Source organism: Panicum virgatum, chromosome 6N (assembly GCF_016808335.1).
Source record: "Panicum virgatum strain AP13 chromosome 6N, P.virgatum_v5, whole genome shotgun sequence".
Taxonomy (NCBI): domain Eukaryota; kingdom Viridiplantae; phylum Streptophyta; class Magnoliopsida; order Poales; family Poaceae; genus Panicum; species Panicum virgatum.
In genome coordinates, this window is record NC_053150.1 from 52,719,798 (window position 1) to 52,735,138 (window position 15,341).

A 15,341-nucleotide genomic window follows, 5' to 3' on the forward strand; every position below is an offset into this window, starting at 1 on the left:
TTGAAATATTGGATCGTAATCTTAGAATAATAGTAGCTATTGTTATTTCAGCATTTCGCCATGGCTGCCTCCAATTTTGGAGGTTTTTTCTGGATCGAAGAGAAATCTATTATAATACTTGATATGGTGAAAGATCTTGTGCTTAGAAAGAAGTTGGATCCACTTGCGGATGGTACGATAGAGATGGTTATGGCCAAAGTATTTGGGTTTCAAGTTTGCACACTGTTTCATGGTATTACAACGCAAGATCTAAAGGGACACCTGCTAGAACGCCGTAAGATATACATGCGTATATGTGAACTTGCGAATCATCCTAATGTTATTGGATTCTTAGAAAGTACTGCTAAGATATGGATGCGACCAGAGGTGTATGAGATACACATTAAGATAATTTTCATTCAGATCTAATATTTAAATATATTTTTAATTCATATTTTTGAAACTATAATATTATTCTGTATTTATATGCAAGGATTTTCCTGAGGACACGGAGTTGATTAACAAATCAATACCCAATTTCCGTAAATTGGTATTAATCTGTGGTGGCCCTATGTCTCAAACTAGACGAAGGAGGTGCCGAAGATCGTCGGGTAATACAACTTTGCATCCGCATGAACAGAGATCCGGAAGTTCATCAAGTCATACTGCACCACCTGCATCACGAACTTCTGTTAACCTCGACGACGACCAAGATGACTTCATGCCACCCAAACCATGGCCTCCAAGACCTGATCAGCGAACCGGAGGTTCGTCCAGTCGTACTCGACCACCTGCAGTACCATCTTGTGTTACCTGGGACGATGATGATGATTTCATGCCCCCCAAACCTTGGCCTCCAAGACCTGATCAGGGAACCAGAGGTTCGTCCAGTCGTAACGCACCACCTTCAGCACCATCTTGTGTTAACTGTCATGACGACGATGATGATTTTATGCCCCCCAAACCTTGGCCTCCAAGATAGGATCAGAGAACCGGAGATTCGTCCAAGTCTTCAAACTCTCGTGCAGCATCACCCTATGAGAACTCGGATGACGATGTAGATGATTTCATGACATGATCTATGATATGTGTTGTACTGAACATGGAAGTTTGCATTTGTTGTGTATAAATAAATGTTAGTTTACGGTTTCAATGTCTATAATTCGTACATAATGGAAAATGTGCGAGAGAACAGAGGCGTATGCATGAAAAGTAGTTAATAACAACGAGAAGACAACATCGTTGGTACCATAAGACATAAACGTTCGGCCACTATGTCATTACAAAGAAACATACGAGATACAAACATAAGTCATATCTAGCCACCCCGACGGTGTCAGACCCTCTTCGCCCTCTGCTGGGCATGGACATGGCCCTGCGAGTAGGTGTGACAATCCGGAGACCTCATTTGTCGCTGAGGACGCAGAGAAGGCTGCGGTGTCTGCTGCTGAGAGTAACCAAGTGGTGCTCCTCCTAGCTGTGAAGAGCCCAAGACATCAGGGTCACCTTGCTCTGCGGGTGAGAGGGAAGTGAAGTTGTCGAGATCTTCTAAGTTGAAGCCACCGCTATCTGGAACGAACGTGTCTGAGACGAACCCTGCGTAATATGTAACTGTAAACCAACATATGTTGCGTCTTAACTTTGTGAAAAAATTGAGAGTGTTATGTACCAGGTTGTGCTGAGGAAGAAGGTCCGACGCCCGCATCTGGATAGAATCCTACGCATAAAAAACTTGCACGTCAGTGTACACTATTGTAGTTCATAGTAACATGTAGAAAATGACATATGAATCATAAGCTAACCTAGGTAGGCTGGTGTCGATGGCGGCGGTCCCATCCCTGGGTACGGTCCCCCAACTGGCGCTGTCCCTCCAAACATTCCCATCCCCTACTGTGGGACGAAGTGGGATCCTTGTTGGCCCCAATGGCCAGTATGGCCGAAGGAAGAAGTGGGATCCAGTATGGCCACGTCTTGCAGCGTCGGAGTCAACTCCCCACATGGGAGGTGGAACGTGTGAGTCTCCGGCCTCCATCTATCCACTAGCGCCGTCAGGAGGGATCGGTCGAGCTTCACAATCCCACCCTCCACAAGACGGCCCAGAGTCAGTAGACCGCACTCATATAACCTGAAACAATGGAACAAACGAAGAAAAGTGAGTACAAATATTACAAATATTATAAAATAAACAATGGAACTAACATATAAAATTTAAATACATACCTTTCGACCCAATCTTGGTGTATAGAGATGACCTCTCCTGGTGGACGCGGTCGTAGCACTCCAAGGGCTCGGCGCTGAACTGCTGCGGCGAAAGACCGGTGGCTCGCGTCGATAACAGGGTCTAACAACGAGCCCATACCTGCATTAAAACATTCAAATAGGGTTGCACGATTAGTACAAAGGTAAACATACGTATAGAAACACATTCAACAATATAACACCTCATATGTTTTGGATTGTGCCACCAAACAACAGCACCGAGTCGACAGAATGAACTTACAATGGTGGTCTGAACGTAGGAGGTGCTCCATCTGTTGGATTTCCAGAAGCACCAGCGTCTGCATCACCGTGAATTGCATTCTGAGGACACCTTTTGTAGTTGTGACCCAATGCTCCACATTGGCTGCAACACTTTTGTGCCTTGCTTGCCTCGGACTCGTCCATACCATTTCTTATACGACGCGTTTGACGACGGCCTTTGCCTTTCTTAGCGGCTGGATCAGGAACATAAGACTTAACCGCCGTTTCCGTAATAAAGGGTCCAACTATGCCAATCCCGTATATTTCATGTCCCCAGGTGGATGTAGCTGCCTCCTTGCTGAAATAGGGTGACAAATACTCCGGGCTGCAACCCAGATTCTGCACAAGCGGCAATGACGTGCGAATAGGGCAAATACAATAACTTTGGCTTCATGTAGGTGCAGCGGGCAGTGCCATCTGCTCTAATTACACTATCCTATCTCTATGGATGCCACGACTAGTTCTATCCTTGCATAGCACCTCAAATCTATGTTCCCTTGTACCCATCGATATGACGCGGTGCTGTCTGGCCTTTGCTATCTGTTCTTGCATATATTGTGTCACTCTTGTGCAAAACTGAATTTGGGGGTTGCTAATATTTATGGTTGCAGCCATGTATCGCTCTCTGAAATACTTTATGCATCCATACAGCGGCGGAGGCAGCGGTGGGGCGGGAGGGGCTCAAACCCCCCTACCGCTGTGATCTCCATGAAGCCCCCCTAAGCCCCTCCTACAAATTTGAGAAGGAAGAAGAAGGAGGGGAGGGGCTAGAGGAGGAAGAAGCAGAAGCAGCCCCTCCTGCCGTGATTCCTGGCTCCGCCACTGCATCCATACATGATGAACTCAACAATTCCCACGAGAAGAAAGCCACGACAACATCGCATCACCATATTGAAACATTCTGTGTGGTTTGTTGTCTGGATACCGTACCGCATTCCGTTTGTATCATAAAGGAATGACCATTTCTCCTTCAGTGCACCTCGAATCCAATGCGAAAATGGCTTCTCCAAAGAAGCCCTTGCATCTGCTGACTGGTTACTGCTGGTTCCTGCTGCCCTTGCCTTCACTTGCTCCGCAGTTAGCTGATCAAGCATCTGCCACAAAGCATTAAATTTTCTCTGCTGATTCTGAGTGCACAACCTCTTGAACAAGTCCTTTAGTTCCTTGTTCTTGAAGTGGTCAAAGAAGTTTGCACCCATATGCCTAATGCACCACTTGTTTTGCACATCTAGCAATAATGGAGACATTGTTCCATTTCCGACTTGTAATTTCATAATTGCTTGTAGCAGACCTGCGTGCCAATCACTTATAAGGCACACATCTAGACGGGCGGCAACAACATGAATCTTCACTCGTTCGAGGAACCAATACCAACTTTCTGTGTTCTCATTCTCAACAAATGCAAATGCAACCGGTACTATTTGGTGGTTGCAGTCTACCCCGATTGCGGTGAGTATTTGCCCTTTGTACCTTCCAGTCAGAAATGTCCCATCAATGCATAAAACCGGAAGACAATACTGAAAAGCTCTCACACATGCACCTAGGCAAAAGAAGGCTCGAAGCAGAAAGCTTTGTCCCCTCCTCACGGTTGGCACGAGGTAAGTGTCATAGAAATTTCCAAGGTTTCTAGCAACAACATAGGATAACATTTGAGGTAGGTTATCATATGATGCCTCGTATGTGCCGAACCGCATCTCGAACACCTTTTGTTTAGCCCGCCATGCCTTCAAATAACTAATGATGTACTGGTAAGTTTGCTCAATATGTCGAACAATCATTTTTAGCTCATAATTTAGGTTGTCCATAATCAACCCATATATTTGCTTTGCAACAAAGTCGCATGATATATTGCGATGTGATACCTGAACTTCTGACAGCAAACAAGTGTGCTCTGTCACAATGGAACATTTCCAGTTCGACTTTCATCTACCCTTGAATGCATGTACTCGCCATGTACATCTAGCATTCACACACTTCACCTCATATTCTTTACTGCTAGACTTCACGACTCTAAATTCTCGCTTCAATGATGTTGCCCACATTCTCACAGCATCTTTTACTGCTTCAATGTTTGGATATGTTGCACCTTGCACCACCTCATTCCCTCTATACTCCCACTCCTGATGTCGTACGTCTTCTACGACATGATTGCCAAAACCATGCTCCTTCCACTCTTTTGGCAATGAGTACTGCTCGTCATCAGATGAGCCCTCATGTTCTTCCATCTCCATTACGGCATGGTCTTCTGCCTCCATCTCGTCCACGATGCTATGTATCCTCTCTCCCTCATTAGCAAGACCCTGTGGTCCGATGTTTGGGTTCTCTATCTCTTCTGACTCATCTTGCTCAATATAGTTTGTCTTCCTTTGAATACTCGGAGTTACTTGATCTGCACCACGTCTTTGAATACTCGGAGTTGCTTGATCTACACCATGTTGGATTTCATTTCGTATCTTCTCCCGAGTTTGAACAAGAATTGCCAGAGGCCACCCACGCTCAAGAACTACTTGCATGTTCTTCTGCCAGTCATCAATTCCCATAAATCACCTTCTACCTCCCAATTCACAAGAGCATGGACGGTCATCATATGTGCCTCCGGATCAACACGGAATCCACGCTGCAGCCACTTATATATAGAACCAAAACTCCTCTCTAGAGGTTTATCTATGGCGCTAGATGTGCACTTAAAGGCAGAAAGGTCTACTCCATTTGGTCAATACAAAATGTTACAGTTACCAAAAACACTTGAAACTACATCTTGCTCGACATATCTGTACATCACCAAATACTTATCGAGTCATAATCTTTACTTCACTACATTATTCAATCATCCGTACAAACTAAGTACGAATTTTAACTACAACATATGAGTATTCATAACTACGTGATAACACTCAAATTCTATACTGTATATCCGAAATTCTAGTCTAAATCATAACTAATTTATAAACACGTCTATAATAGTACTGCAATTGTAATAATAAACGCGTAATCTTAATTTCCTAAATAATTTACTACTACGTAACTAAGATATCCTTAAACTCCTAGTTAAATGGTTCTACTATAGCACTAATTAAATTTAATTACTCTACAATAGCAATGAAAAATATATAAGTTAAATATAATTACCTGCAGATCACAAGTGTACAATCCGGCAGGGCTTCACCGCTTCCCTTCTCCTCACCCCTCTCTTTTTTCTGGATTTTTGGTGGAATTTTTGGGCTCAAATGAGGAGGGAATGGGGGTGGAGGCCTTATATAGAGAGGGGGGACCCTGTCGCCCGATGGGAGGGCAACCGCCCCCCCTGTCGCCCGTTGGGGGGGGCGATCGGCCCCCTGCCGCCGAGTCCCCGCGCTGCGCTGCCCAGGGACCTGTTTGTAAATATTTTTTTACCAAAAGGGCCCGTCGCCCCCGCATGGGCGACAGGGTCCTGTCGCCCATGGGTGTCGCCCACCCATGGGCGACAGGGGCCCATTTTCGCAATTTCCTGAAACGACCACATATTTTTGAAATTTTGATTTATTTTAAATATAAAAAAGAAAAAAACGCGGAAAGGAAGGCTGTTTGTTTCCATGTCGAACAGGCCCACGCCTCACAAGTCCGTCCTCGAGCAGAAGGCCCTATTTGGCCCACCGCGCGATAAAGGTTACTTTCTCTCCTTTCTTCTTAATCTTCTTCTCATTTCTTCTTATTTATCTATTTATTTATTCCATCTTTTTTTTAGTACTCCTAATATTTCGGGCCTGCTTGGATTGATACCAACTAAACTATTTGGTTGAGTGTCAAAATTTGTCCACCTCTCATAATTTCCCTACCAAAATGTGGGCAAGTTTTTTGCCCAAGATTTGACTAGCCAAAACTTTGACATGCCAAAATTTTGGCACCAATCCAAGCAGGTCATTCATCTATTGCATAAACGCATACATTTGGACAATCTGTAATGCAACATGCAGTAAGCAGGTCATTCATCTATTGCATAAACACATAAACAGTAGTTTATGCACCTGGCGCACGCACAGTACTGTGTGTACCATACTCCTACCGTGTGTTTGGTTGGAGAGCGGAGCGAGCCGGGTCGGAGCGGATCCGTCCTCGCGGCTGTTTGGATGGAAGACGAGTGGGTTGGGTTGGCTCCAGGAGAGAATATTCCGCCCAGATGTGGGTTGGCTCCGTCCTCCAAAAAATGGCGGACGGAGCCAACCCAGCTGGGTTCCGTCCCTCGCGCGTCGTTGTCTCCGTTTCGCTAGGACGTCTCGGCTTCTTTTGTTCCGAGCTCTAGCCATGGAGGGTGGGGGAGGGAGCGGAATCGGTGGACGTCGACGCCCGTGCCTGCCAACCATCCCCGCCCGCCCCCAGGCCCCAGCGCACGCAAGCCCACCCCGCCTCTCGCCGCCGCTCCACGCGACCCCGGCCCGCGCTCGCCGCCGCTCCAATGCCCGCCCAGAAGCGCCCGTCCGCGCCCTCCCCCTCCGCGGCCGCTGGCGCCGGCTCGCCCCCTCCCGCGTCCTCCCTGCCGCCGCCCGCGGCCGAGTCCGCGGAGAAGAAGCCAAAGCGGGAGGAGAACGGCGCTGAGGCCAACGGAAACGCCAACGGTGAGCGTGCCCCCCGCGCCGCCCCGCCCTCTCCGCTCGCCGACGGCGTCCTTCCTCCTAGATCTCGGCGCGCTGATTCCGACGCGAAGGCGGCGGCGGCGGAGGCGTCGGAGTCGGAGGCGGCGGACGCCGTGAACCAGGGGCACCCACGGGCAGCTCGCGGGGCGGCGGCGGCGGCCCACGGTGGCCCGAGCAGGGAAGCTCACGGGGGCAGCGGCGGGCGGGAGGCCGGGCCGGGGCGGGCGGACGCCATGGCGGGCGGAGGAGACCGGGGTGGAGACTTCGGCGGAGAGAAAAAAATAAAAAGAAAAAGAAAAAAGTGAGAGGTTGACAGGTGGGGTCCGTTGGTGGTAAGTGGGACCCTTGTTAACGGTGTTATCATGCCATCCAACTCGTATTCCCAATTCCTTCAACCAAACATGAAGTGGGTTCACCCCGTCCCCAAAATCAGAAGTACAACCAAACAATGAATGAGTCGGCTCCGTCCCTAAAATCCGGGTTGGATCCAACCCAACCTATTGATCCCGCAACCAAACACACGGCTATAGATGCGCAGCTAGCTAGCAAAAAATAAAAGTTGCGTGAGAATTGATTATTACTAGATTTATTTATTCTTGACGATCAAATCCAGTGGTACATAACTTTCAAAAAAAAAAAATCCAGTGGTACATAAGTATATATAACAAGACACAAGAGTACAAAGTCACAAAAAAAAGGTACAAGAGTACAACACCGACTGATGAAACATACGGAATTGAATGGTGACGAAGCAATGCAACAAGGATCGAATACTACAGTACAGTACTGTCAATCCAATACCAATTAGTTAACAATTAATTAAATGAGCAGGTGGCTAGGCCGGCTGGTGGAGGAGGAAGTCGGCGTCCTCCTGGAGCCTCTGCATCGGCTCCGGCTGCAGCGCCAGCTCGACGTCGATGCCTCCGTCGCCGGCGCGGGCCGGGTAGAGGTAGACCATGCCGTCGAACTTGTTGTTGCCGCCGCTGCGCACGCGCTCGGGCCTGCCGAAGCCGAAGTCGACGTCGTACACCTTGAAGCGCGGGGAGCTCCCCACGGCGACGCAGTTGGGCCCGGCGTCGCTGTAGTGGAAGAGCTTGGGCGCGGCCTCGTACTCCTCGAGCCTCCGCGTGACGGCGGCGGCGTCGTGGTCGTCGATGGCCTTCTGCAGCAGGCCGGCCGCCAGCTCGGGGGGCCCGCCCAGGAGCATCCCGGCGGGCACGCCCGTGAAGACGGCCTGGATGAGGTTGCCGAAGTAGGCGGGCGGGAGCGGCGGGTCGAGGCGGGCGCGGCAGTCGGCGAAGACGGCGAAGGCGGTGATGTCGGCGGGGCCGAGGCCGCGGGCGCGGGAGACGGCGCGCCAGAGGTGCGCGCCCAGGGACTGGAAGGTGGAGAAGGGCTTGGCGGCCGGCGGGAGCGCGGCGTTGGCGGCCGCCTTGATGCGCGCCACGGTCGCCGCCGGGAAGGAGAAGACGCGGGCCACCAGAGGCTTCTTGGGCCCGTTGGGGTCCGTCTTCTCGTGGGCCTCGGCGGACTCGGGGAGGTCCAGGCGCACGCGGACGGGCCGGGCCAGGGAGCGCTCGTGGATGGGCTGCGGCACCAGGGATGATGGGCTGCTCGTGCGGCAGAGCTGGGCCCAGTAGGACATGAAGTGCCAGGTCGAGGTGCCGTCCAGCACGGCGTGGTTGAAGGCGCAGCCCACGGCCAGGCCGTCCTTGAGCTTCGTCAGCTGCATGCATGCATGCATAGGAGCTTGGGTTGGGTTGGGTAACAATGCATACAAACCACCAAGATCTACTATTTACAATTTTACGACAGCAATACACTTCCACTGGTACTGTCAAGGGCCTGTTTCCTTTCCTAGAATTCTAGCAAAGGTACGTTTTCTATACTCCGCATCAAGACCTAAATTAAGTCTATCAGCAAAACCTCTACAGAGATGGGTGCAAATTTTCGCGATGAATCTAATGACGGTGCTACAGTAACCATTCTCTAATCACACAGTCAAGAGCCTCGTTAGATCCGTCTCATGCTATAGTAACCTATTTCTAGAGCTGGTTTTGTAAACTGACTTTATTTGACTCGTAATTAACGATCAAATTGTTACTATTCCTGAAATTCCAGGAAACCAAACAAACAAGCAAGCATGGGCGATGTAAAAAAAAATAGCAGCGAGTAGTAGTGAATGCAGCGGTGCATTTGTATTCAAGACTCATTTACTCTGGGATTTATTGCGGACCGGTCCACTTTGGGACCAGCTTCAAATAAAACTACTGCCATATCATCTTCCTATATATTCTAGTCTGATATACTCCGACTTACAAATACAGAACACTAATATATATAATTATAATTATATATATAACATCATCAAGGGATTTAATTTGTTTTGATTTTGGACGATAATCATGTGTATGTCGTATGCGCAGATCTATCTATCTATCTGGCATGCATGATGGCTGGCTGTGATATATGCACGCAAATAAATGATCCAAATATATATAATGCATATACGTATCGTATACTGACCTGGACAGCCAGCAGCGGGCGGCGGAGCCCCTCGAGGTTCATGACGCCGGTGTATGGCACCAGCTGCTGCATGACCCTCTCGCCGCAGTCCCCTCCGGATCCGGCGAGTTCGTCCACGGCGACGCCCTCGGCCTCGGCCTCCAGGACCTCGGCGCCCTCGTCGCCCTCCACGGCGAGCGCGCCGTCGGCGTCCTGGCGGATGCGGCCGGCGAGCGGGTAGAAGACGCGGAGCGCGTCGGAGAGCGCGGCCGTGATGCGCGCAGCGGCGTCGGGGAAGTCGACCGTGCGGTACAGGAGCAGCTTCTGGTTGTAGTAGAAGGTGATGTAGGGGAGGTCGAAGGTGGCCAGGACGCACCGGCTCTTGCCGGGCGCCACCGTGCGCCTGCCCGTCACGCTCACTGCTGCTACCTGCTCCTTGCTGCTGCTGCTGCCATTCTCGACGGCCGCCATTGTCGCTAGCTGTGCTTGCTTGCTTGTTACCTGCAGCTTCGAGCTGATGAGCTAGCTAGCACTAGTATGGTAGTGTGAAGGCAGGCAGCCAGGCAGTGAGAGGTGGGTGAGTGATATAGGGATAGATCCAGGAAGGATGGAGGAGGTGGTGGGTTGGGCATTAATGGAGGTGGTGGGGTGGAACACGTACGTACGTACGATGAGCTAGCGAGTGAGATCGATCGGGAGAGGAAAATGGCGGCCGGGGAAGAAGGAAAGAAGGATGGCAATGATGATGGGTTGGTGCTCGATCGATCAGTGCAGTGAGTGCTCTGCTGCTGGATGGGAGGCCAATGAATTGAAGGAGGAGGAAGAAAGGTCGTGTTTGGTTGCACCGTAAAAAAGTTTTGATGAAATTGTGATGTGATGGGTACCAAACATTTGGCCAAAGTGATGGCGATGGTTGATGGTTCGGTTGGAAGGAGGAGGTGCGCATTTATGACCGGAGCAGCCGGACTTGATGGTTGGCAGCAGCGGAGCATCACAGGCCAGAGGCTCTTCTTTTCCTTTTCCTTTGACCGTGTTTGGTTAGAAAAGCATGATTTTTTTTTCACTTTTATCATTAATTTAGAGTATCAAATAAAGTCTAATTATAAAACTATCTCCACAACCCTATGTAAATCGTGAGACGAATCTAATGAGGCCTTTAACCGCGTGATTAGAAGATAGTTACTGTAGCATCACTATATCAAACCATCAATTAATTACCGTCATTAGATTCATCTCGAAAAGTTACACCCGTCCCTGAAAAGATTTCGCAAATAGACTTTATTTAGTACTCCATGCATATGAGATTTTTTTCTCGAAAAATGTGCGCGAAATTTACCAAACACCGCCTTTGTTTGCCCGGCCGCCCGCGTCCGGGTAGCCGCTCCACGTCCGATCGATCCACCACCTAATTCATTAAGCGCCTCATTTGGAATTAAGGTATGCCACTTGCTCCGACGATCCTCCTCTACTATATATACAATGATGATGAATACCATTTACCAAAACCAAAAGATGCAAACAGCAAGGAGGAGTACTACATATGCATAGATATGACTATACAAATTTTGTATGCTTGTGGTTGTGTTTTTTCTCTATATATACTAACATAGAAGTACAGCACACGTGCATAGAAATATTTCATATACACTCTTGGGCAGAATATATATCGTGAAATGACCTCGCTCTGTTCGTTTGACTTGTCAGCCAACCAGCCAGTATTACGGTTCTCTCATACTAAATCAGCACCATCCACCAACTACCGTCCAACGAACACAGCGACACATGTACACATAAACATGAGAAGACAGTAAGGCAATCGTGAGTATTTGACTACACATGCAATTTTTTTAAAAGTATATGTAATCAGTAATCAACCTGAAAATTAGCAAATGAGCGAGTTTGTAATTAATACTGTGAGATGTGATCATTCTAAATTGCATGAATCCTCATTTGTACTTGGGAATACATTAAAAAAATTAATATCCATACGCCTGATATAATGGCTATGCAAATATTTTTCTGGATGAGCTGAACAATCCATTTTTGTGTCATCAATTGTGGAGGCTAGAGATGCAAACAGGGCGGGTTGTGCCGCAAACTCGCTGGGTAAGCCCGCGCGGCAAACTCGCTGTCCACGCGGATTTACCGAGCGGCGCCACGGGCCCCGCCACACAAGCCAGCCAGCAGGCTCCCTTGCGGCGGCAGTGACGCTTCTTGGGTTTAGGAGAACTCCGGCTCTAATCTTCATCAGGGGAATCAACCTTCCAATCGCTGTCCTGATACTACGTTGAAACAGGATGGGAGCATCTCGCGTTTCAAGCTAGCGCTCGCCGCGTTCTGAACTGTCTGGTCAAGCAAATCTCATGCTTCCCATTCCATATAATTATATTAATCCTATTGTGTTTCATGTTTTGATTTGCTTTCGTTGCTGCTCTATTTGATCAAGTGCCGTTGAAAGTTAGTAAGCTTGTTGATGGCAGTATATATGGAATTCACACTTACCGAGAAAAATTACTGAATCAAATACAGCTATACAGCATCGTTAAGCTCTTCGGAAAATTGAGATTGGCACCGTACTCCCTCAGTATTGGTAAAGGAAGTCGTTTAGGACAGCGGTATGATCTCCAAAACACAACTTTGACTTTTTATTTTTTTAAAAAATATTTATAGAAAAGTGATATATATAAACTTTTATGAAAATAATTTTCAAGACAAATCTATTCATATAATTTACATATTTGTAAACTCAACAACTTAAAAGTTATTGATGATTTATATTTCCAATGTTTGACCTAAACCTTGTACAAAACGACTTCCTTTACCAATACGGAGGGAGTATCTTTTTTTCTCATGTTCTTGTTCATTGGCTAGTTCACTTTGATCGGAGTTATACTTTGGCTGGTGTGGATCTTCAGTTGCATACTTGCAATTACTCAGTTAGCCTCCACCTGATGCAGTTGACATGCGCCTTTAGCTAACCAGCTGGCAGCTGCACATGCACGCTAGGTGCTGACGTGCAATGCTGGGCTTCCCGCAAAATCGGCTGCAGGAAAATTGGCGTCTTTTTTATTTTTATATTTTTTTTAAAAAAAATTACAGAAATATATTTTTGATTTTAGATTTTATTCTATACCCCTACCGCCCGGCAGGGAGGCGATAGGGACCTATATGTAAATAAAAATAAATTTGTTTTGCGTAGAGGTCCTTGGAGGGAGCCTGCCGCCCCCTGCCGGGCGTCAGGCCCCCTGCCGCCCCCTGCCGGGCGTCAGGCCCCCTGCCGCCCCACCAGTTGGCGGCAGGGGGCCTGCCGCCCGGCGGGGGGCGGCAGGCTTCCTCCCCAAATATAAAACTCCGCCCCTTCTCTCTGCGCTCTCATTTTCTGCCCACGAGATCCAGAGAGGGGAAGGGAGAGAGGAGGGGTGAGGGAGGTTAAAAAACCGGCGAAGCCCTGCAGGATTTTGGATCCGAACCGCAGGTAACCAATATTTCTCAACTTTTTCATTCCATATTTTTTTGTATGTTTAATTTTATGATTAGTATTTTTTATTATTGTAAGCACTTAGGGTTCGGATTAGTGGTTATAATTGAAGGCATAGTATATTTGTAGATATTAGATTAATTAAAATGAAATCTTTGCATGGCCAGATATGTCGAGCAAAGTGACATTTCAAGTTCATTACGGTAACTTCTATAGAATTACTCATGATTCCTATGGAGTAAATCTATCAGCATTGGAAAGAAGACAATGCAGTCTAGATAAACCCCTAGAGAGGAGTTTTGAGTCCATACGGAAATGTCTTCACAGGATGTTCAATGTGAATCCAAAGACCCATTTGCTTACGGTTCATACCTTGACTTCCTGGGAAGCTAATGGGGATTTCTGGGAGTTGACGCATATAAGTAGTACGGAAGAATGACAACATTACATGCACGCAGCTCTTGAAAGTGGGTGGCCTCTCGCAATGGTAATTCAGATTCACCAGAAGACCGGTGATTTAGGTAAAGGGTCAACACACACAACATCTGACTGCAATGAAGAGATGGAAGAGGATAAAGAAGAAGAGAACATGCAAGCTCCAGAACCAGAACCAGAACCACAAGGTTTAGCAGATGAAGGCGAGCGGATACCTAGAATTGTGGAGGACATGGAGAAAGAAGACCAGGATGCACAAATAATAGGGCAATGTGGGAACTCATCGGACGATGAGGACGATGAGTGCTTCCCAGTGTTAGGTGAATGGCGTAAAGAGGGTTTTGGTAATCCAGTGGTACAAGATATTAGATGTCCGGAGTTTGAATACAGAGTGAATGAGGTCATACAAGGGGCAAAGTATCGTACCATTGAGGATGTGAAGGATGCTGTGAAGCTCTGAGCTGTATCTCTGAGGAAGGAATTCAGAGTACTGAAGTCTAGCAGCAAAGAATACGAGGTGAGGTGTGCAGATAGAGACTGTACATGGCGAGTGCATGCATACAAGGGAAAGTTCAAGACACACTGGGAATATTCAATTGTTACACCACATACTTGTAGATTGACAGGTGTTGTGGGACATCATCGTAATATCACATCAACTTTCGTGGCTAAGAAGATGTATGGGGTGATTCTTGACAAAATGGATTATGAGCCTGCATTGATAATTAGGGACATTGAACAGAATTTCCAGTATGTGATCAGCTATGCAAAGGCTTGGCGGGCTAAACAAAAAGTAATTGAGATGAGGTTTGGCACTTATGAAGCATCATATGACAACCTATCTCGTATGCTTGAAGCTATTGTGCACAGAAATCCTAGAAGTGCTTTTGATACATACAGTGTACCGAGCTTGTCAGGGGGGCCAAGCATTCTGCTGTGAGCTTTCTTCTGCATTAGAGCATGTGTGAGGGCATTCATTTATTGCCTTCCTGTTCTGTGTATTGACGGCACTTTCCTGACAGGGAAATATAAGGGAACAATATTGACGGCAATCGGAATTGATTGCAACAAGCAGATAGTTTCCATCGCCTTTGCCTTTGTTGAGAATGAGAACACAGAAAGCTGGTACTGGTTTCTTGAACGTCTGAAGATTCACGTTGTTGCTGGAAGGCCTAATGTTTGCCTTATCAGTGATAGGCATGCAGGTCTACTTGCAGCTATAAGGTAGCTCCAAGAAGGTAGCCAATCTTCACCTCCTATATGGCCAGATGTTGTCAATAGGTGGTGTGTGAGGCATATGGCTGCTAACTTTTATGAGCGGTTCAAGAATAAGGATCTGATGAATTTGTTCAAACGATTGTGCACTCAAAATCAGCAGAGAAAGTTTGATGCTTTGTGAGGTATAATTGATGACATGAGCGCTGAATTGCTTAAGAGTCAGGCCTCATCATCCAGCAGGAGACGTTCTACAGATTCATTAGTTGGACATGCTTAGCCATTTTCACATTGGATTGATGGTGCGCCTAAAGAGAAGTGGTCACTTCTGTATGACACAGATGGGAGACGTTATGGGATCGAGACGACCAACCATGCTGAATGTTACAATATGTTAATGTGTTGTGTTCGTGGATTTCCTCTTGTTGCCATTGTTGAGTTCATCATGTATGGATGTATAAGGTATTTTCGGGAGCGATACGCATCAGCCGCTCCCTTACTTAATGATCCAGGAGTGCATTTTTGCAGAAGGGTCAATGAGTACATGGAGAAAAAAATTGAAATGGCTCGATTTCACTCAGTTATATCGATGGGCACAA

General features: G+C 47.5%; 2 protein-coding genes and 1 long non-coding RNA gene across 4 annotated transcripts; 1 reads left to right on the forward strand and 2 right to left on the reverse strand.

Moving 5' to 3' along the window:
• Positions 1–1,210: 1,210 nt before the first annotated feature.
• Positions 1,211–2,340, reverse strand: LOC120680091. The gene is made up of 4 exons (XR_005677462.1): positions 2,200–2,340; positions 1,782–2,104; positions 1,649–1,696; positions 1,211–1,575 (listed from the first exon to the last, which is right to left on the reverse strand). It is a non-coding gene; the product is annotated as an uncharacterized LOC120680091 (long non-coding RNA).
• A 4,591-nt stretch (positions 2,341–6,931) lies between these two features.
• LOC120678321 (translation initiation factor IF-2-like) lies at positions 6,932–7,414 on the forward strand. Its single transcript, XM_039959444.1, has one exon. The coding sequence runs from the start codon at positions 6,932–6,934 to the stop codon at positions 7,412–7,414; it is 483 nt and encodes a 160-aa protein (XP_039815378.1).
• A 254-nt stretch (positions 7,415–7,668) lies between these two features.
• On the reverse strand, positions 7,669–10,462 carry LOC120678924 (BAHD acyltransferase DCR-like). Of its 2 annotated transcripts, XR_005676889.1 has the most exons (3): positions 9,636–10,462; positions 7,765–8,835; positions 7,669–7,732 (listed from the first exon to the last, which is right to left on the reverse strand). XR_005676889.1 is itself a non-coding variant. In XM_039960375.1 (2 exons), exons 1-2 carry the CDS (start codon positions 10,083–10,085, stop codon positions 7,945–7,947), a joined length of 1,341 nt encoding a protein of 446 aa, XP_039816309.1. In that variant the 5' UTR covers positions 10,086–10,462; the 3' UTR covers positions 7,669–7,944. The 2 variants fall into 2 exon arrangements, 1 of the variants encoding a protein (XP_039816309.1); XM_039960375.1 differs by having other exon boundaries at positions 7,669–8,835.
• Between the last annotated feature and the right edge of the window lie 4,879 nt (positions 10,463–15,341).

Excerpts from the sequence above, each read along its gene's own strand:
- LOC120678924 (XM_039960375.1), bottom strand. The coding sequence starts at position 10,085 with ATGGCGGCCGTCGAGAATGGCAGCAGCAGCAGCAAGGAGCAGGTAGCA. Across the intron at positions 8,836-9,635 it reads GCCCGCTGCTGGCTGTCCAG|CTGACGAAGCTCAAGGACGG; the intron begins GTCAGTATACGA and ends GCATGCATGCAG.
- LOC120678321 (XM_039959444.1), top strand. The coding sequence starts at position 6,932 with ATGCCCGCCCAGAAGCGCCCGTCCGCGCCCTCCCCCTCCGCGGCCGCT.